Here is a 22430-nt window from a genome sequence, read left to right as displayed (position 1 = left end):
TTTTCATATGGGTTATCACCTCAATATTTGCTAGACCTTCTAATCAGGTCAGGCTTGATGAATAACTCTCAAGGAGGGAGACTCGTTTCTCCTGCAGGCTGAGATCATAACAAACATTAATCGCTTCTGGTAGGGATTATATATCGAATCCTTAATAAGAATCAGTGGTACTATCAAGTACTACTTATAATCTTTAAATCCTATATCTAATTATATCATAATCACATCTTATCTCAATCATAAGTCTAGACAGTAAAAATAATCAATCAATATTTATAGAATGCTACCGTGCTCAGGGAGCATGAAGGGGCGATGGCTGGGAGAGAAGGGCCCAACACACCCGCACTTCGCGTTTGTTTACAACTGAGTGAACAGTGACGGATCCTTAGCGAACATTATTTAGCTCAGGACATCTTATCTAATTATCTTTATCACCAGTGAATACTCTCTAGAACTGGGGGAGTACCTGGACAATATATCTACAAGGAATATCCCTAGAACATTTATATCTATCAGTGTAGAGTGGAGCACACAGTGACTTGTCTTCACCTTCATTATCAACCCTCATCTTTTTGCAAAGCAGTTAAAGAAAAATCTCGTAGCAACGCTACTTTTACATTATACAGCAACGCTGTTATATAAAATATTGTGACTATACTCGCGACAAGAAAGTTATCAAGTCTGGCACTGTCAGACAGGCACCCGGCTTCAGATAAGTATATTGAAGGTTAATACAGTACTGTATAAATTGGCCAATTGTATGCTTGTATAACTTTAATATCCTATAAGTCTGTCTGTTGGTTATAAAGCGAGGCAATGCCTCATATCTCAATAAGTTTATTTATATAGTAGGGCAGCAGTAGAATCTCTATCCAAGCACTAGACATCATGAGTGTCCATTATGTGAGAAAAGATTCAGCTGCAATAAGTAAATAAGACCTCATAAGTGTCCATGGTGTTGGAAGAGATTCAGTCAAGCTGACTGTACCTAATCATATAAATTGAATATAAATACATTGCATGTATACTTGCATATATAAATTAAGTTAACAATTAATAACACGAAACAATGGGTATAAATTGGATAAGTTTAGATTTAGGAAAGACTTGGGTAAATACTGGTTCAGTAACTGGGTTGTTGATTTGTGGAACCAATTACCGCGTAACGTGGTGGAGGTGGGGTCCCTAGATTGTTTCAAGCGCGGGTTGGACATGTATATGAGAGGGATTGTGTGGTTATAGATAGGAGCTGCCTCGTATGGGCCAATAGGCCTTCTGCAGCTACCTTTGTTCTTATGTTCTTATTGCTTGCTTAGTTATTTTTAAAGTTATCATATAAGTTCATTAAATTGAATATAATTTAGTACTTAGTTAATAGTACTTAGACTACATTTAAAGTAATTTATTATACATTTACAATTTAAATTGTTGTTTATAGTATAAGAATATATTGGCTGTTGATAGTTCAAATCAAATCAAATCAAATGTTTATTTAGGTAAGGTACATACATACAAAAATTTTTACAAAGAGTGATGGATTTATAGTTAGGGCTAGTACATACAATGCCTAAAGCCACTATTACGCAAAGCGTTTCGGGCATTGTAAAACTTAAATGACTAAAGCTTAATACTAATTGAGCATAAAGAGTAAAATGAAAACATGGAATGAAAACATAGCTGAAAAAGTAGCGCAAATACAATTCTGTCGACAAACAGCGCTCTTTAAAAAAAAACAGACATTCGTTGACAATAGAGGGGTAAGGTAGGTTACAGGGAATTTATTAGGTATAGCTTCGTTTTTATCTTAAACTGGTTGAGACAGGTACAGTCTTTAACATGGTTGGGAAGGTCATTTCACATTCTGGGTCCCTTGATTTGTAGAGCATTTCTAGTTTGAAAAAGTCGTACTCTAGGAATATCAAAACAAGTTATGGTGCTAGGCTAGACTATGTACATGTTTAAATCTCTGATTTAAACAGAGCCAGTGTTCAGTCATTGAACTGAATTTATTAAATCTTATCCTTGTATAAAATACAAGCTGATGTGAGAATCCCTGTCTACAGGTGTACCGGAACTTCTATCAACTAATTCATTCACCCCACCTGTCCCTTACAGCCCACAATCTGTCATTAGGAAAAGAGGAGCTAGGATTTACAGCTCTAGCTAGAGATTTTAGTTGAATTAATTTGCAGACAGTAAATTTTTAATTTAGTTCAGTACAAGTCACTGGTAGTCTCCTCTCATATCAATCCCAGCAGGTTTTTCACACATTTTCTTTTCATTTTTCGTGAATCTATTTCCCATTTTCAACCTCTGAATATTATCCTTTACCTGCAATTTGTTGTTTATGAATTTATAGAATAGACCTGGTTCTGTTTTACATTTGTCTGCAATCCCTTTTTCAAAATTTCTTTCTGCCTCTCTCCTCGCTGCCGTTTAGTTGTTTCTCGCATCTTTGTATCGCTGGTATGCTTGGTGTGTTCCATATGGTATGCTGGTATCTGGTATGTTTGTGTGTGTGTGTGCACGCCTACCTAATTGTTCTCGCCTAATAATGCTTTCACGGGTTGAGTTACGGTTCTTCTGTGTGTGTGTGTGTTTGTCATATTTTTCGTTAGTGAATTGAAAACATTATTATTATTAATATCAACATCTTTATTGACAAAATTAATTACAATTTTGCCTAATCTGAGGATTTCGATTAGTCTTATTAAAGTGAGAATAATGCTGGTATTCACTGTCACGCAGGACAGAGGGGTCATACATAACACGATCGGTCTAAACTGTAGTCGGAAGTACATATATATATCATGGTTACAATCAATGGTTCCATGTATGGATATGTGAAAACAACTTTCTATTGTTCACTGCCACACAAGGCCAGGGATGGGTTCATAACTGATGCAGCTTAGAAGTAATATAAATAAATATTGTTCTTCATTCTTTAAAATGGACAAGCAAATTTTGGATAAACTGTTAGGATGTCATCCAGAACACCTGAGTCAATAAAATAGTTACACAGTTGGTGGTACAAGAGGCCAGGAGGTCTAAAGTCCTTTACGGCTTCACATTCAACAATATAGTGTTCTAGTGAATGCATTAAAGGTTTATCACAGAGTTTACAATCTGAGTATTCTGGTAGTGGCTCAGCCTCACTAACCTGCCAAATGTGTCTATAGCCAAGGCGAATTCGCGCAATGACTACATTACATTGCCTCGTCCGGTTACTGTGCTGACCATACAAATACCTATCATTACAAAACTTGGCATAACTTTTAATACTGCAGTTTTCAGGTCTCTGGACATTTCTTAGTTCTTCTAAATCTGAATTAATTTCTTTAATTTGTATGTTTCTAATAATTGCATTAGATAGTCCAAAGTCATAATCAATGTTTTCTTTCTTGCAAGCCTCATTGGCCAATCGATCTACAAAGTCATGTTTTCCAACTAAAACATTGAAAACAAATAGCAAAGGTGAATACAGGAGTTGACTACTTAAATGTCTATCATACATGTTCGTTTAAGGTATATGTTTCAGCTCTACTGAAAGTTTATCATTTTTTTGTTAATTATTATTTTATGCAATTTTCATATTCTGACTCCTTTGGTTATCGTGTTGGAGTCTTGAGTGTTATATAGCGCATTATATCCAGCGACACAGACTGTGCTACATGGTCTTCCTGGCTTCCAGCGACACAGACTATGCTACACAGTCTTCCTGGCGTCCAGCGACACAGACTGTGCTACACAGTCTTCCTGACGTCCAGCGACACAGACTGTGCTACACAGTCTTCCTGGCTTCCAGCGACACAGACTGTGCTACACAGTCTTCCTGGCGTCCAGCGACACAGACTGTGCTACACAGTCTTCCTGGCTTCCAGCGACACAGACTGTGCTACATAGTCTTCCTGGCTTCCAGTGACACAGACTGTGCTACACAGTCTTCCAGTGACACAGACTGTGCTACACAGTTATAGAGAGAGCAGCTTCTGTGGCTAGCAGGAACGGATTCAGACTACTAATCATGAGAGACTTCAACCATGGGAAGATAGATTGGGGAAACAGAGACCCACATGGAGAGCTAAGCTTTTGGATGTGGCAACAAGAAACTTTCTAAGTCAACACGTCAAGGGACCGACAAGAATGAGATGAGGGGATGAACCAGCCTTGCTTGATCTGATATTTACCCTAAATGAGTTGGATAAAAGGAAAGTTAAGTTGGAAGCCCCCTTGGGAATGAGTGATCATAGTGTTTTGAGCTTTGAGTACCTGGTTGAGCTAGGAATTATCACCCCCAAGAAAGAACTGGGAAACAAAGGGCTGGCGTACCGAAAGGGAAACTATGAGGAGATGAATAAATTCCTATGGGATATACATTGGGACACAGAACTCGGAACCAAGTCCGTACAAGACATGATGGACTATGTCACCAAAAAATGTCAGGAGGCTGTAAGCAGGTTTGTCCCAGCCCGACTGGAAAAAACAGAGAAGCAAAGGAAGAATCCGTGGTTTAATAGGGAATGTATGAAAGCAAAGGAGCTGAACAAAAGGGAATGGAGGAACTTCCGTAATAACAGAACACCAGAAAGTAGAGAGAGAGATACCAGAGAACCAGGAACGAATATGTTAGTGTGAGAAGAGCAGCTGAGAAAAGGTATGAAAATGATATAGCTAATAAAGCCAAGACCGAACCAAAGCCAAGACTGAGCCAAGACACAGTCACATCAGGAGGAAGACAACAGTGAAGGAACAGGTGATGAAACTTAGGGTGGGCGAGGACAGGTACACAGAGAATGACAAAGAGGTGTGTAAAGAACTCAACAAAAGGTTCCAGGAGGTCTTTACAATAGAAGAGGGAGAGGTCACGGCGCTAGGAGAGGTGGCAGCAAACCAGGTGACCTTGGATAGGTTCGAAATTACAAGAGATGAGATTAAGAAGCACCTATTGGAGCTGGATGTGAGAAGCTGTTGGGCCGGACGGAATCTCACCATGGGTATTGAAAGAGTGTGCAGGAGCACTTTGCTTGCCACTCTCCATAGTGTATAGTAGGTCACTGGAAACGGGAGATCTACCAGAAATATGGAAGACTGCTAATGTAGTACCAATATACAAAAGGGTGACAGACAAGAGGCACTGAACTACAGGCCAGTGTCCTTAACTTGTATACCATGCAAGGTGATGGAGAAGATTGTGAGAAAAAACCTACTAACACATCTGGAGAAAAGAGACTTCGTGGCAACCCATCAACATGGGTTCAGGGAGAGTAAATCTTGCCTTACAGGCTTGATAGAATTCTACGATCAGGTGACAAAAATTAAGCAAGAAAGAGAAGGATAGGCGGACTGCATTTTTTTGGACTGTCGGAAAGCCTTTGACATAGTACCCCATAAAAGGTTGATGCATAAGCTGGAGAAACAGGCAGGAGTAACTGGTAGCGTGCTCCAGTGGATAAGGGAGTACCTAAGCAATAGGAAGCAGAGAGTTACAGTGAGGGGTGAGACCTCAGAATGACGTGAAGTCACCAGTGAAGTCCCACAGGGCTCTGTTCTTGGGCCTATCCTGTTTCTGATATACGTAAAAGATCTCCCAGAGGCAATAAACTCATTCCTCTCAATGTTTGCTAAAGACGCCAAAATTATGAGAAGGATTAAGACAGAGGAGGACAGCTTGAGGCTTCAAGAAGACCTAGACAAGCTGCAGGAATGGTCGAACAAATGGCTGTTAGAGTTTAACCCAAGCAAATGTAATGTAATGAAGATAGGGGTAGGAAGCAGGAGACCAGATACAAGGTATCATTTGGGAGATGAAATACTTCAAGAGTCAGAGAGAGAGAAAGACCAGGGGGTTGATATCATGCCAGACCTGTCCCCTGAAGCTCATATCAAGAGGATAACATCAGCGACATATGCCAGGTTGGCTAACATAAGAACGGCATTTAAAAACTTGTGTAAGGAATCTTTCAGAACATTATATACCACATATGTCAGACCAATCCTGGCGTATGCGGCTCCAGCATGGAGTCCATGTCTAGTCAAGCATAACACTAAACTGGTAAAGGTTCAAAGGTTTGCCACCAGACTAGTACCCGAGCTGAGAGCTATGAACTACGAGGAAAGACTACGGGAATTAAACCTCACTTCGTTGGAAGACAGAAGAGTTAGTGGGGACATGATCACCACATTCAAGATTCTCAAGGGTATCGACAGGGTTGATAAAGAAAGGCTATTTAACACCAGGGGCACACGCACTAGGGGACACAGGTGGAAACTGAGTGCCCAAATGAGCCACAGAGATATTAGAAAGAACTTTTTTAGTGTCAGAGTGGTTGACAAATGGAATGCATTTTGAAGCGATGTGGTGGAGGCAGACTCCATACACAGTTTCAAGTGTAGATATGATAGAGCCCAATAGGCTTAGGAACCTGTACACCTGTTGATTGACGGTTGGGAGGCGGGACCAAAGAGCCAGAGCTCAACCCCCGCAAGCACAACTAGGTGAGTACAACTAGGTGAGTACAGTCTTCTAGGCTTCCAGCGACACAGACTGTGCTACACAGTCTTCCTGGCGTCCAGCGACACAGACTGTGCTACACAGTCTTCCTGGCTTCCAGCGACACAGACTGTGCTACACAGTCTTCCTGGATTCCAGAGATACAGACTGTGTTAGGCTTTGCTCCTTCTTCTAACAGTGACTTACGATAATGTCTAACCTCCTCATTCTAACTTAAGTCATGCCATTCACAGATCATCCTGGAGCGGTAACTGCTTCAAGTCACTCAAAACATTAATGATGTCATTCATTCTTATGTGTCTACTGTCTTGGTTTAGGTGTCTGTGAGGGTGCAGGAGAGTGACGAGTACCAGATCTTGGAGGAGGCGACTGAGCAGATTGTCCTCGGGAAGCGTAGCTCTTGTGTCCCGGCACAGGACAAGGTCGTTCACATAGTGAGGATCAAATCCCTGGTGATCGGAGAAGTCAACATTAGCGTAGCTGCCTTCGTCGACCATGAGTACTCTCAGCCCTGCGGCTCCGGTGATTCATCCATCAACAGAAGGTCAGCAAAATATTCCTTCTTTCCTCACTACTCACCAGCATTCAAGTCATGATGAGGATTTTAATAATAATAATAATAATAATAAAAATAATAATAATAATAATAATAATAATAATAATAATAATAATAATAATAATGATAATAATAATAATAATATTAATAATAATAATAATAATAATAATAATAATAATAATAATAATAATAATAATAATGATAATACACAAGAAAATAATCTTTATGTGATATATCTATGATAAAATCAATTTGAGCAATGCCGCAGAGTGATGAACTCCATTACCTTGCCTGAGTGCATAGGGATTATCCTTTGCCCATGCCAGAGTGCATGGCAGATTATCCATAGGTAATGGATAATCCGCATGCACTCTGGCTGGGAAAATAAGGCTGCAGAGTTGGGAGCTTCATGCTCTCCTCTGCAGGCTGAGGCTCTGTTCTTTGCTCACTGGTGGGCGGTTTGTTCGGTTGTTGTCTTCTACTTCTCTGGCCAAGAATGATTCAGGTGGTTCCCGGAGGGGTCCCGAGATGACTGATGCCTGGCAGGTCTGCGTGCTCCCGGTTCTGCCGCGTGGGTGCTATGTTGGCTGACCCCACTCCCTGGGAACCCCGTTCCTTGTGTCAGGAAAGCTAAGTAGCTTGTGGTCTGCCCTCAGGCCTCTGATATTCGTAAATATGCAGCTTTGGCTGCAGTTTTTTCTTTAAAAATGTCGAGGACTTTGGGGCTTAGAGGTTTACATGGTTTAACCGGGTCTTGTGGGCCCAACACAGTGGGCTCAGTATCCAAGAACAGCGCCAATTCAACGCCGAATCAACGTCATCAACGTTTAATTTAATTTAGTTTAATCGTCGAACCCGCACCACTCTTGGATATTGTGCTCACTGGGGATTTGGTGAAAGTTCCTGGTCCCAGTCGGTCTTGTTTGACCTAAGACCTGCCGTTTCTCCTCATCATCCCTAATTAGTTCCTTGTTTGCCTTCTGCTCTTTAGTTAGCTTCAAGAAGCCATGAAGCGGCTCCTCCCACAAAACTATCATTGAATATAATAAAACGCCTCGTTCTGGTGGCTCCCAGACTCCATCCCTGCCAGGTTAGTTAGTTCCTTGTACATCACTCCGAACTGACCTGCAACAGGCTGTCGGCAGGGGCTTCGAGCTGATTGGTGTCGGTCATAAATATTAACGGGCGTGAACTAGTTTTGAGTGAACAAATTGTTTGGAATGAATAGTTTGGCAGGTTTGATGCTTCATTTCCCATGAACTCTGCAGTTGTCTGTCAAGCTTGACTGACTTTCTGGATGGATTCCTCAGTGAGGATGTTGACAAGTCACCTGCTTTTTGCACCTCACTCAAGAGGCCAGGTTCTGGCTTTGATCTCCATATAACAACTGATTTTTCTATCTACTCTGTGATTGTGAAAAAGTAAAGCAAAATAAGGAAGAAAGGAGGGGATAAGGTTGGATAACATGGATAAGGTTGAGTGGGGAACTAAGGTAGAGAGAAGCGAGTGGGGATAGAAAACGGGGAGCGAACTGGAAGAGTGGAGGTAGGAGGAATGAAGGAAGGAGGGATAAGAAGGTGTAGGGAGAGTAGACAAAGCTGTTATTCTGCTATACTATCTATGATGTTATACTATACTGATATTATAAGATGTTCTGATGTTTGCTGCCACCACCTGTCATTGAAACTAAATATAAATTCCACTTAAACAATGTGACAGTAGTAATGTTTAATTAATCACTTTCTAAATAAATTCCTAAGTAAACCCGACTGGTTAAGTGAGGCGAGGTGGCGCGCGAGCTCCTCTCACCAAGCGACACCTTCCCTCACTCACCTCACGGTGCCCTCACTCTCGTTCCTACCTTGTTCATCTCGTTATTTCTCTAGTCTTAACTCTTACTTGAGGGGACATTGGTTCAAAGAGAGGACTGAACAAAAGTCAAGCTTGTTATTCTACACATAGACATTTATCGAATCAAATTATTTGAAATTATTTCAATTTCCAGCAATTGATATTTAACATTTTAACATCCTATTACTTAACATAATATTGACCAAATTAAAAAAAGGGGGGGGTCACCCACTCCATGCACGCCCACACCATACATTGCTAAATGGTTCAGACTCTACTAGCTTGTCACCACTAAGACACACTTCTGGTTTAAGACAATGCATAACTGAACTCATACCTCACTAACAAGTTCACCCAGGGGTGGGTGATGGCTAATCACCAGCCCGGATGGAGGAGCTGGTTGGATGTACTCACCCTTGCAAAGGTTCCACTCTCACTGCTCAACCACCTCGCTGGCCGAACCAGGGGTGGGTACTCTCGCAAGCCAGAACATAGTTTCTTGGTTGAAAGTACTGCCGTCAGCAAAGCTGTGCAGGCTCACCTCACCAACTACCACCTCGCTCTCGACTAACACGCACACACGTATACACTCACACACAATTACAACTCACAATTATACGTGAAAGAGTGCAAAATACTTGCACTGTTACATAAGTGCAAAATACTTGCACTGTTACATAAGTGCAAAATACTTGCACTGTTACATAAGTGCAAAATACTTGCACTGTTACATAAGTGCAAAATACTTGCACTGTTACATAAGTGCAAAATACTTGCACTGTTACATAAGTGCAAAATACTTGCACTGTTACATCCAGCAGGCCAAAGACCACTTGGGCTCCACCAGAAAAGAGACATATCATTACATTTAGCACTTTTTTCTAGATTTTTATCCTTTTTTTGCAAAAAGAAACTCGTAAAAAATAAAATAGAAAATTTTAAGAATAGTGAATAAGGGTAAACCAGAACCTAGAGATTAGCACACTCCAAGAGATACACTTAATTCATCCAATACAATCATAATAACTTTGTAATAGTTCTTCATAAACTAGCTAACAGTATGCTAGTATAAATAGAACGAGATGGTTTAAGTACTTTCCTATAATCGTTTTCAGAGACTCACTGATAAAACCCATCACAGTGGAGGCCGAGGGGTTCCTGAGAGAGAAGAGCTGGAGCAAGTACATCTGCTCTAAAGGTAAGGATTTACCATCATTGTTGTGTAGCCGTGTACCACCCTCAGTGATCAGTGTGACTGTCACCCTCAGTGATCAGTGTGACTGTCACCCTCAGTGATCAGTGTGACTGTCACCCTCAGTGATCAGTGTGACTGTCACCCTCAGTGATCAGTGTGACTGTCACCCTCAGTGATCAGTGTGACTGTCACCCTCAGGGATCAGTGTGACTGTCAACACTCGGCTCGTTACTTAAGCTCTAGGCCCAACTCTACATTGGTGCTTCACGCGGCTAACGACTAGATCATTTTGCATGATCATATGCCATCAGTCCCATCTCTCTCTTACACTAGACTCGGTGAGATGTTTGGTGATATTGACCTTGTCATTATACTGATAACGATAATTAATAATAATAAACAGATAAATCACACTAATGTGATATATATCAGAGACTATCACCTGGAGCTGTTTAGTGAGTGGTGACCAAGGCGCTGCCAGCCGCTTACTCCACCGCGGTACAGTGGTAAGGTCAGGCGTCGGCAGCTCACAGGCAAGGAAAAGGTGGTAGAAGAAGAATGCTTGAACAATGGGTAGAAGAAGGATGCTTAAATAGGGTACTGGAGAGAGGGGAAGATTGGAAAAGGTGTACAGAAGAGAAGGGGGATTTTCTTGAGATTATCTTGAGATGATTTCGGGGCTTTAGTGTCCCCGCGGCCCGGTCTTCGACCAGGCCTCCACCCCCAGGAAGCAGTCCGTGACAGCTAACTAACACCCAGGTACCTATTTACTGCTAGGTAACAGGGGCATAGGGTGAAAGAAACTCTGCCCAATGTTTCTCGCCGGCGCCTGGGATCGAACCCAGGACCACAGAATCACAAGTCCCGCGTGCTGTCCGCTCGGCCGACCGGCTCCAACACGGAAAAAGTTTGACATGGGAGGAGATGGGAAGAAAAGACAGGATAGGGAAAGCAAGATGAGAAGGGGAAGATTCGGAGAGAGGGGTGAGGGAGACCCGAGCACAGCCGGGTATCCTCCTTTAGTATATCTGTAAAAGAGAATGTCTACTTGTTTGTCTATCTTCGGTTGGAGGCGATGGTTGTAATTAGCCTCATTCAACTTTCCATGGTGAATTGTTATTGTATGGTAATCGTCAAAGGTGGATGCATTCGACCCCTCATGCCCCTCTTTAAGTTGGATTTGCTCCTATTGCTACAAACACCGACTCTAAGGACAATCAAACCAATATTATTAATTTCATAGTTTGCTCACAAGCAGATTTCTCGGCTGTTACTGGATGGAGGGAGGTAGGATGGGAATGACAGAGAATTAGGGAGTTGGAGTGAGGAGGAGGGGTGGGGGGGGGGGGAGAGAGACCCGGACATCGCTGGGTACCCCATCTAGAGTTATTTATGCAGTCCTCACACTGCTCTACCAAAATTTTGTTCCAGTGCTAGTCATTTAAATTTTTTTAAATTTTGCCCCGAGGGGCGAGTTTATTGGGCAGCGCCACTCATCTTGTGAGTGAACATACCGCCATAGCAGAATGTACAACACTCCCCAATAGGAAGAAAACCAGCTGGGTTGTTCATCCTGTCACTTGTACCCAGACACAGCTGGGACTTGCTTAACTGTCTCAAGTGAACAGCTCCTCAAACAAGAAGATTAACATTTATCAACCCTTAAAAGCTTACGTTATCTTGCGGGTGCAAAATGGGGAAATCTTTTAAGAACAGTATCAATATTTGACAAATAGTGTTTTCCAAACTCAAACAGTGTGGGGTTTATTATTCTACAGTTATTCCTAATGTCTCTCAGGTGTTCACATTCACGTAGATAGTGGTCAAGGCGGTGTCCATCACTCTCACCACAGATTCTGCAACTTCGCTGATCAACTGTTGTTTCCATTCCAAATCTCCATGGATATTTGTATCCAAGACGGATTCTCGCTATTACTGATTCTCTCCCTCGTCGTCCTCCTCTTCGGCCATACTGATTGGGATTGCCAGCTGCAACCATGTTGTACCATCGTACAGATTCACTGGTTTGTGCTTCTATCCTCCTTTCCTCAGTTACCTTGTCACGGTGATGTTGCCTGATAATACCTCTAATTTGTAGTTGAGTCTTGGGTATGAAGTATTCAATATGGTCTCCTTCAGCGCCTTCAGCAGCCAGCACATCTGCTCGTTCATTTCCACATATTCCAACATGGGAGGGGATCCACAGAAACTTGATGACTCTTCCCTGATTGGTAAGTACTCTCACAGCTCTCTTGATTTCAGCGACTATTGCAAGATTTTCTGCCTGATTTTTACTTAGGCTTTGCAGTGCTGCTTTTGAATCGGTGCAAATCACTGCACCATTAGTGTTCCGTTCAAGAAACCTTAACGCCATAACAATGGCAGTTAGCTCTGCTTGCGTTGAAGAGGCATAGTTCTCAATACGTGCTTTTTCTTCATTTCTGCGTTGGAAGGTATTATCCTTGATTACCGTGTATGCTGCACCAGCCCTGCCATTGATAGGATTAGATGACCCGTCAGTGTAGATTTGATCTAGTTCATCTCCGGCTTCTTTATAAATTTCCTCGAGATACTTGTGCCTCATTTCTTGTGGTATCATGTTGGATTTTTTCATTGCCATTTCATTGATGATGATCTTGCATGAGTCATCCTCCCAGGGAGGTAACCTCTCTACAGGCAGGAGCTCACGGGCTTGCTCAAGCAGGTGAAGCTCTTCAAGGTAGCAGACTGCTCTGTGATGCCATTTTTTGCTTCTCCTGTTTCCCCCTGAAAGTAGCACAGAGCTCAGTTTTTTCTTGGCAATATCATTGTAATGGGGATCTCTGGCTATCCTAATTGCAAGCTTAGCATTCAGCTCCTGAATTCTGCTTTTAACACTGGGAAGGGACAACTCCTCTCGTAGATTAGACGTTTTGGCAGTTCTTGGAACTCCAAGAATGATTGTCATGGCTTCATTTTGAATGCTTTCAAGCCTTTTCATATCGCTTTGGGAGTAGGTGCACAGTACTGGTGCGGCATAGTCTATGACGGAGCGCACATAGGCTGTGTACATCATTTTGAGCACGGCAATAGAGGCTCCATGTCCATTCCAGGTCATAGCTTTCAGTGCCCTGAGTCGACTTTTGCATGTTCCTATGAGTTGATTGAGCTCCTCTTTCTTTCCCTTGTTAGAGCCGACAGTGACGCCAAGGTACTGATAGTGGTCAACCCATTCAAGTGTTACACCATTAATTTGCAGTTCTTCATTTGCTCTCCGCTTGTGATGGGAGTATGCCTTCGTCTTGTTTGTGGAGAGAGTGAAACCGAGCTCAATACATTTCCTTCCAAGGAGTTCAATGGACTGTTCAATTTTTCCCAAGGTGGGAGCTTGTATTAGGACATCATCTGCATATCCCACTTGTTGTGTTCCTTCCGGAAAATCAATATTTGCAATGGCGTTCATAAGTACATTGAATAGTGTAGGGCTTAAGACTCCGCCTTGGGGGGTCCCGAGTTCCATATTCATTGTTCTGGAGACTGCTCCATTGAAGCAAACCTTGGCTTTCCTTCCTGTGAGGTAGTCTTCAACCCATTTCATGAGTCTCCCCTTGACACCCATGCATGCAAGCTCGTCCAGGATCACAATCCCCTGTGCTTTGTCGAAGGCTCCTTTGATGTCAACAAATACAGAGTACCTAGCCGTGTCATTAGCCAAGTAATTAACTATACAATTTGCTGTGCTCCGTCCTTTAACAAATCCATTGACCCCCTCCCCTAACCTGCCTATTTTGTGCAACAGTCGGTTTAGGTTGATCCTTTCAAGCATCTTGCAAGTGCATGACACGAGGCTGATAGGTCTGTAATTACCAGAGTCATTAGGCTTCGGTATGGGAATAATTATTGCGTGTTTCCATTGTGTGGGCAACACTCCACTTAGGAATGACTTGTTAAACAGGTGGAGTAGTGGATTCCCAGACACTTCACACAGTGCATTGAGTATGTCGTAGGTGACGCCATCTTCACCAGGTGCTGTACTTTTACCCTTTTTCATAGCGCCCCTTACTTCTTGGGCTGTGATTGGTTCCCCATATTCGTCATCACTAGACAGTGCTCTTGTTATCCCTAATTCTTCTGTCATCATGTCGCAGGAGCTGTTCCCTGCTGATTTCTGCAGGGAGGGAGGAGGAGGATGCTGCATCACTCCACTTGTGAATTAGTTCCTCAGCCTTACCCTGGGGGTCTTTGTGAGCCACAGGCCGGGCTCTGCCCCCCTTAGCTATCTGAATTTTTGCCCACACTTGTCTTGCAGATGTTTCCCGTCCAATAGAGCTAGTGAACTCAAGCCATTGTCTTTCCCGCTCTTTAATCTTCTCTTCCCTGGCTACTTGACACAGTTTTAAACAACTCTTGGTTACTTTCAGTGGGATGTCTCCGGTACTCTCTACTCATGTCTCGCACATTTGCGTTAAGCATCTTTATGTAATCCTTCTCATACCATTTTATTTTCTTCCTCTGAGGGTTACTTCGCCCAGGCGTACGGCGCGGAACTCTTAGACTGCTCTCAATTTGGTGATTAAGGTCATCAACAAATGTGTTAATGTCTTCTGGGATTTGGTATTCCGTGAACCAGTCACTCATCCTGTTTATGAAGTGCGGCCTCATATCTGGTCCGAGTGATAACCTTTTTCTTTTATTTGTCTCTTTCCTTCTCTTGCTCATGTCGACGGTGGTAATCAGTGCCCAATGGTCACTACATAAACTGTGCACAATGTGTGTACTGGCATCTGTGTCCTGTGCATTCAGCAGGAGAGCATAGTCTAATCTTCCTCCTCTGAGGTGAGTTGGCTGTTCATCACCCAGGACCCTAAGGTTTTCACTTCCCCTGACAAAGAGTGACAGTTTCCGTCCATTGACATTGGGCTGATGACAGTTGGCACCAAAGTGTGGGTGTCTGGCATTAAGGTCACCGACCAGCCGACTGGGTTGAAGTCATCACCTACCATTGTCTCCTGTAGCACTATGACGTCAGTTTGGTGTTCACGAGCGTATTGCATGATGTCATTAATTCTATTGCGAACGCCATTGCAGTTCCATTGTAGGATAGTGAGACTTTCTTCACCGTGGTTATCCATCGTGGAGGTGTTGGTCATCAAATGTGCGGTGTTGTTGCTGGTGAGAGTGTGTTCACTGGTGGTGTTGTATGTGGTGTTGCACCACCGTCATGTGCTGGTGGTACTGTTTGTATGGGTGCCAGTGGTCAATGGTGTTGTGTACACTAGTGTCGTTGTGTTCACTGGTGGTGCTGTTGGTGGTGTTGTGTTCACTGGTGGTGCTGTTGGTGGTGTTGTGTTCACTGGTGGTGTTGTGTTCACTGGTGGTGTTGTGTTCACTGGTGGTGTTGTGTTCACTGGTTGTAGTGTGTTCACTGGGTCAACGATAGCACTGAGTCTGCTGTTATGTGCCGTGGCACATGTTGCATCCTCATGCACCAAGTTGCAACCTGCTGAACTCGCCTGAGGCAACTTCAGGCCCTGCAGAATGTGAAGTATGTCCTCCTGGGTCGTCTGGATTGTACATAGGGTATTCTCAAGTTTATTTTGCTTGCTTATTAGTTCTTGCATGAGTGGGTGATTTTTTATCATGTGGGTAATCATTGCTTCTATATCGGGCGGCATTGTTTTATCTGGACCCAGTGAGGTGTTGACTGGTGAGTGGGGAGGGGGAGTGGTAGGGTGGGGGGAAGGGAGGGTCGCCTGAGAGGCGGAAGGGCTGGTTGACTGGGAGGCGTTAGGGGGTATGGGTGATGAGGCAGGAATGGGATTGTTGGGTGGGGTAGGGTTGGGGTTAGTGAGGGAGATAAAGTTGGGGTTAGTGAGTGGGGTAGAGGTAAGTTGGTTTGTGAGAGAAATGGGGTCTGGTTGGGCCTGTGCGGGGTGGTGGTGGGTCACTCCACCACTACCCCAGGCTGGTGTCTGCCTACTGGAGGCTGGACCCTGGCTTGCTGTGGTACTGTTCACGGAGCCATTCCCGCCCCTGTTTACTGGTCCACCTGCTGTCTGCGTCGGCGTCCTTCTCAAGCCCTGCCAGTCAGGCCTCTTGCTGCAATATCTGTTCCAGGCATGATGGGGCTGCTTGCAGTTGACACATTTAGGTGTTACCCCGCCACCCCCACCCTGTTTAAGCTTGTCCAGACACTGCATGCATGGTCATTATTTTTGAATTAGAAATGACCTACACAAGACTTGTTTTAGGAAATACTCATTGTATATTGTTTAGATATTTGGTGAAGTATATTTGTTGTTGTTGCAGACTTTGAGACGGGCGAGGACTCGCTGGAGGCGTGGGAGCTGGAGACCCCACAGGTCATGGTGGAGGGGTCAGAGCGAGGCTGGGTCACGGCCGTCGGTGACCTCATCGCTCTCACACTCGAGGTACTCACTCACTCATGTTCTCTGTGATAATTATGTGTAAACCTTAAACCATAGGGACTATCTTGTTGAGAGATCAGTGTTACAAGGTGAGCAATATCCCCCCATATGTTGGTTACATACTAACATGCATCAGAGTAAACATTAGTGCAGCTCAATACCATTGTCAGGTAAGATATTCTGGGCTCTCATATCACCTGTTTGGGCATCATGATATCTTTATACACACTAATTGATTAAAATAAAAAATTATATGCCTTATCGACTTTCATGCTGGATACTATAGAACAATTAATGCTCCATTCTCTATTTTTATAAAATTTTGTGGTGTTCTTTCTTTGAAGTTAAGTAAATTAATGAAACAATTATTTTTCAAATATTTAGAACAATAATTCAATCTCCGTTTAAATATCATCTTATATAGTTCTTATAGTAGTCATTTTAAATATAATTTTCCTTCTGATTTGACATCACAAGAAATTATTATACTGTAATTTCTTGTGAAGTGAAAGAGACTTGCTGATGACACTAATAATAAAGTGTTGCATGCACTTTACATACACCGTTTTGCATGCATACAACGGTGGATGCTTGGTGCATGTGCAACGGCTTCTTAACACATTATAACCCAGAATATTTCCATAATTCCTTGAAGAATTTGGGGAGCCTGATCCGGATGCCGTATGGGTGTGGGGAGCAGAACATGATCAACTTCGTGCCCAACATCTTCATCATGCAGTACCTGAAGGCCAGACCACCCCGGAGACCACCAGGAGGCTCCTCACCTACATGAAGACCGGTAACCTCATTATTATCTCTATCTATGTAAGGACAGTTAGCCAATATTTCTGGCTATGGTCGGTCTGAGGTCTGACAACGTGGGTGATGACTGGTCAGTACCTGCTGTCCCTCAAGCTAAGTAATGTTGTTGTTGTTTTAGATTCAGCTACTCGGAACAAAAGTTCCAAGCAGCACGGGCTATGGTGATCCCGCATTAGTCATCAAAACTACGGCCCACAATGGTTCCTGGACGTGCCCATGTTTATAACCTGAGTTAATGCTAAACGCGTTAGTTTACTGTGAACAAGTGTGGGCCGGAGTTTACATGTGCTTCAGAACAACTCTGGCTGCCTCGTCAGCAAACTCTAACAATGTGGTATACGTCTCTTATTGATATCGTCGTCAGGCAGAGAGCCCGTACTTGGGCTTATTCCAGGTGCCCCGTAGTCAACTATAGCTAACCCTGGTGGCTCTACTACACTTTAGAAACTCTCGAGTACCTATTTACTGCTACTTGATTACCTATTTACTGCTAGGTAAACATCGTGCGCAGGGAAAAAATGTCCAACCGTTTCTGTCCGACCTAGAGAATAAATCCTGAGGTTATTAACCAAATACGTAGACCACTGTGCTAACAATAAGCATTTGAAACTACACGAACCAAACTAAGGAAGGGAATTATCAGGAGATAGCGCCAAGTCATCACGACTATATAGCACCTGGAAGGGGTCAGGATAAGGATTTGGAATGGGACGGGGGAAAGGAATGGTGCCCAACCAATTGGACGGTCGGGGATTGAACGCCGACCTGCATGAAGCGAGAACGTCACTCTACCGTCCAGCCCAAGTGGTTGGGTACCAAACTAAGGAGGTATATGCTAATTATCACAATGATTATAATTGATAAAATACCTTTAAAACGCCGAAAATTGTACTCTACTGTCGATGGCATCCAGAGTGTGGAACACCGCGGGGACCAGATGCCGGGTTACCGCTTGATTGGTATCTGGCTGGCTCACCGTTACAGCTGGCTCATTGTTACAGCTGGCTCAGTTAGAGCTGGCTCAACGTTACAGCTGGCTCACCGTTACAGCTGGCTCAGTTACAGCTGGCTCACCGTTGCAGCTGGCTCAGTTACAGCTGGCTCACCGTTGCAGCTAGCACAAAGGTACAGCTTGCTCACCGTTACAGCTGGTAGGCAGTGGCAGCTGTAACGGTGGCAGCTGGCTCATCGTTACTGGAAATTAAGTAGGCTACGGGCAACCCGTTCTCGCAAATTTAATAAGTCAATATTGACTTATTAAATATGTGCATAGGTGACATACTTAACATAATAGATACCCTTAAAAAGATTCATAGAAAACACCGACCTTACCTAACCTTGTTAGTATCTTAAGATAAGCATCTTATTTCTTCGTAATTACAATTATTACCTAACCTATAATAGGTATAGGTTAAGTAATAATTGTAATTACGAAACAATAAGATGCTTATCTTAAGATACTAACAAGGTTAGGTAAGGTCGGTGTTTTCTATGAATCTTTTTAAGGGTATCTATTATATTTAGTATATCACCTATGCACGTAGTTAATAAGTCAATATTGACTTTACGAATTTGCGAGAACGGGTTGCTACGGGGCAGACACAGCTTCAGAAGAGGAATTTCAAGATTTACATATCGTGAAAAATATGATGAAGTCCAAGCTCTTATAATGGTAGATTTTAATCACTACACAATGGATTTTGGGTGAATCCAAAATCACAAGCCGAAGAGGAACAATTTCTTGGTCTGGTACAAGACTCATATTTTTTATTCAGCACGTGGTAGAGCCCACACGAGGCAGCAACATTCTGGACCTTGTGCTAACACCAGAGGAGGTCGTGGTCGATCAAACTCAGCAAGTGGAGAAGCTCGCCCCGTAATATTCTAAGATAGAACACAATTATAGAAACCCATATAAAGGTCTGGAACGATGACGTTCTAGACTGCTTTCGAGGAGTTCCTGCATGATGCAGTTCCTGTATCACAGAATGATACAGAAACTGCAAAATATCTCTTGGTAGTCAGAGACGTGGAAGCTTCGTGGGGAAATTTAAAAAATTTAACACTGAGCTTGGATCTGAGTGAGTACCAAGAAGGAAAAGTAAAAGGAGGAGGAGGTGGATGACGGGTTGTCACCAGTGCTACAACAGCAAGGCAAAACCTCTAAAAGAATTAAGAGTCCACCAGGAGGCACACGGGTTGACACATATAGAAGGTCAATTATTTCTCTGCTCAGGGCACAAGAACAGGTAAAAGGAACTATGAAAGAAAAACTTGCTCAAAATATAATGAAAGGTCCAAAGTATATTTATGCCCACCAGAGAAGTAGAATAAAGACAAAAGACTCGATAAGACCCTTCGAAGATAAGTCCAACCAAATTTCAATTAATGATAAAAAGGCAGCCAACGTATATGAATACTTTACATCAGTGTTCACACTAGAAAGATTAGACATTTTAAAAAATATAAACAGATGTTTTTAGCAGAGGAAGAAAATGAATTAAGCAATATTCCCATAACGTGCAAAACAATCAGGAAGACCGTCGAAATACCCGTCGAAGTCCTGGGTAAATACTGGTATGGAAACATGTTTGTTGATTTGTGTTACAAATTTCGGGATACCGTAACAGACGTGTAGATCACTTAATTGTTTCTAGTGCAGGTGAGACATGTATATGGCTATTGGCTTTCTGTTGTTTCTTTAATTTTTATACTTTTGTTATAAGAGCGTGTTGTAGCGACTAGTTAATGAATTAGTTGGCAATAATTACATTATTGGCTGCCTGCAGGGTACCAACGGGAGCTCCTCTACCGTAGAGGTGACGGCTTCTTCAGCGCCTTCGGCAACGCTGACGACTCCGGCTCCACCTGGTTGTCGGCCTTCGTCCTCAAGTCCTTCAGCCAGGCCCAACAGTTTATTGTGGTGAGTGGACCTCCTCTTGCTGTGTTTTACATTACTCTACACTCAAGCATTCATTCTAAGCCAATTGTTTCACGCCAAGCTAACTGTAAATGGCGGTCATCAGACAGAGCCCATCAGACGGAGCACAACAGACAGAGCCCAACAGACGGAGCCCAACAGACAGAGCCCAACAGACGGAGCCCAACAAACGGAGCCCAACAGAGGGAGCCCAACAGACAGATCCCAACAGGCGGATCCCAACAGACGGAGCACAACAGACGGAGCACAATAGACGGAGCACAACAGACGAATCACAACAGATGGAGCCCAACAGACGGATCCCAACAGACGGATCCCAACAGACAAATCCCAACAGACGGAGCCCAACAGACGGAGTCCAACAGACGGATCCCAACAGACGGATCTCAACAGACGGATCCCAACAGACGGATCCCAACAGACGCACCCCAATAGACGCATCCCAACAGACGGAGCCCAACAGACGGAGTCCAACAGACGGATCCCAACAGACGGAGTCCAACAGACGGATCCCAACAGACGGATCCCAACAGACGGAGTCCAACAGACTGATCCCAACAGACGGAGTCCAACAGACGGATCCCAACAGATGCATCCCAACAGACGGATCCCAACAGACGGATCCCAACAGACGGAGCCCAACAGAGGGAGTCCAACAGACGGATCCCAACAGATGCATCCCAACAGACGGATCCCAACAGACGGAGCCCAACAGAGGGGGTCCAACAGACGGATCCCAACAGATGCATCCCAACAGACGGATCCCAAAAGACGGAGCCCAAAAGACGGAGTCCAACAGACGGATCCCAACAGACGCATCCCAACAGACGCCTCCCAACAGACGGAGCCCAACAGACGGATCCCAACAGACGGAGCCCAACAGACGGAGTCTAACAGACGGATCCCAACAGACGGAGTCCAACAGACGGATCCCAACAGACGGAGCCCAACAGACGGAGTCTAACAGACTGATCCCAACAGACGGAGTCCAACAGACGGAGTCTAACAGACGGAGCCCAACAGACGGAGTCTAACAGACGGAGCCCAACAGACGGAGTCCAACAGACGGAGTCTAACAGACGGAGCCCAACAGACGGAGTCTAACAGACGGAGCCCAACAGATGGAGTCCAACAGACGGATCCCAACAGACGGAGTCTAACAGACGGAGCCCAACAGACGGAGTCTAACAGACGGAGCCCAACAGATGGAGTCCAACAGACGGAGCCCAACAGACGGAGTCTAACAGACGGAGCCCAACAGACGGAGTCCAACAGACGGAGTCTAACAGACGGAGCCCAACAGATGGAGTCCAACAGACGGAGCCCAACAGACGGAGTCTAACAGACGGAGCCCAACAGACGGAGTCTAACAGACGGAGCCCAACAGACGGATCCCAACAGACGGAGCCCAACAGACGGAATCCAACAGACGGAGCCCAACTGACGGAGCCCAACTGACGGAGCCCAACAGACGGAGTCCAACAGACGGAGTCCAACAGACGGATCCCAACAGAGTCCAACAGACGGAGCCCAGCAGACGGAGCCCAACAGACGGATCCCAACAGACTGAGCCCAACAGACGGAGCCCAACAGACGGAGCCCCAGGAGTTTGACTGTTTTGGGGACAGTGGTGAAGTTTTGTACGTTCGTCCACTGCTTCTATAAGTACTACACAATTGTTAATATCGGATTGTATTTCCACACCCTAAAGCGATGAGACCAATTCATCACTATTGACTGAGCAATCAGTACAATAATCTAGCAATATTCTCATCACAAATGCGGCCACTGGGACATGTAGACTGATCGTATTGCTCATGACGGCTGAGAAGGTTCTGAGGCAAGACTGATTTTTTGAAATGCTGGCAGTAGGACACTAGAGACCTGTGTTGGTAACAATAATAAACATTTTATCTACTGAATGGATTTCCGGATTGCCAGATGTTTAGGTCGATACCCAGCCCACACACCTGATACCCAGCCCACACACCTGATACCCAGCCCACACACCTGATACCGAGTCCACACATCTGATACCCAGCCCACACACCTGATACCCAGCCCACACACCTGATTCCCAGCCCACACACTTGATACCTAGTCCACACACCTGATACCCATCCCACACACCTGATACCGAGTCCACA

General features: G+C 44.0%; 1 protein-coding gene across 1 annotated transcript in view; it reads left to right on the top strand.

Annotated features, from left to right (window-relative positions):
* Positions 1–22430, top strand: part of LOC123764584 (murinoglobulin-1-like) — a 111308-nt gene that overhangs the window by 67508 nt on the left and 21370 nt on the right. The window contains 6 exon segments of the mRNA XM_069314656.1: positions 6829–7055; positions 10034–10116; positions 16402–16523; positions 17176–17266; positions 17269–17319; positions 20132–20265. Of these exon segments, the coding sequence (XP_069170757.1) occupies positions 6829–7055; positions 10034–10116; positions 16402–16523; positions 17176–17266; positions 17269–17319; positions 20132–20265 (708 nt within the window).

Source organism: Procambarus clarkii, chromosome 79 (genome assembly GCF_040958095.1).
Source record: "Procambarus clarkii isolate CNS0578487 chromosome 79, FALCON_Pclarkii_2.0, whole genome shotgun sequence".
Taxonomy (NCBI): domain Eukaryota; kingdom Metazoa; phylum Arthropoda; class Malacostraca; order Decapoda; family Cambaridae; genus Procambarus; species Procambarus clarkii.
Note: the sequence above shows the minus strand (reverse complement) of the source record. Positions and strands in the feature narration are given on the sequence as shown.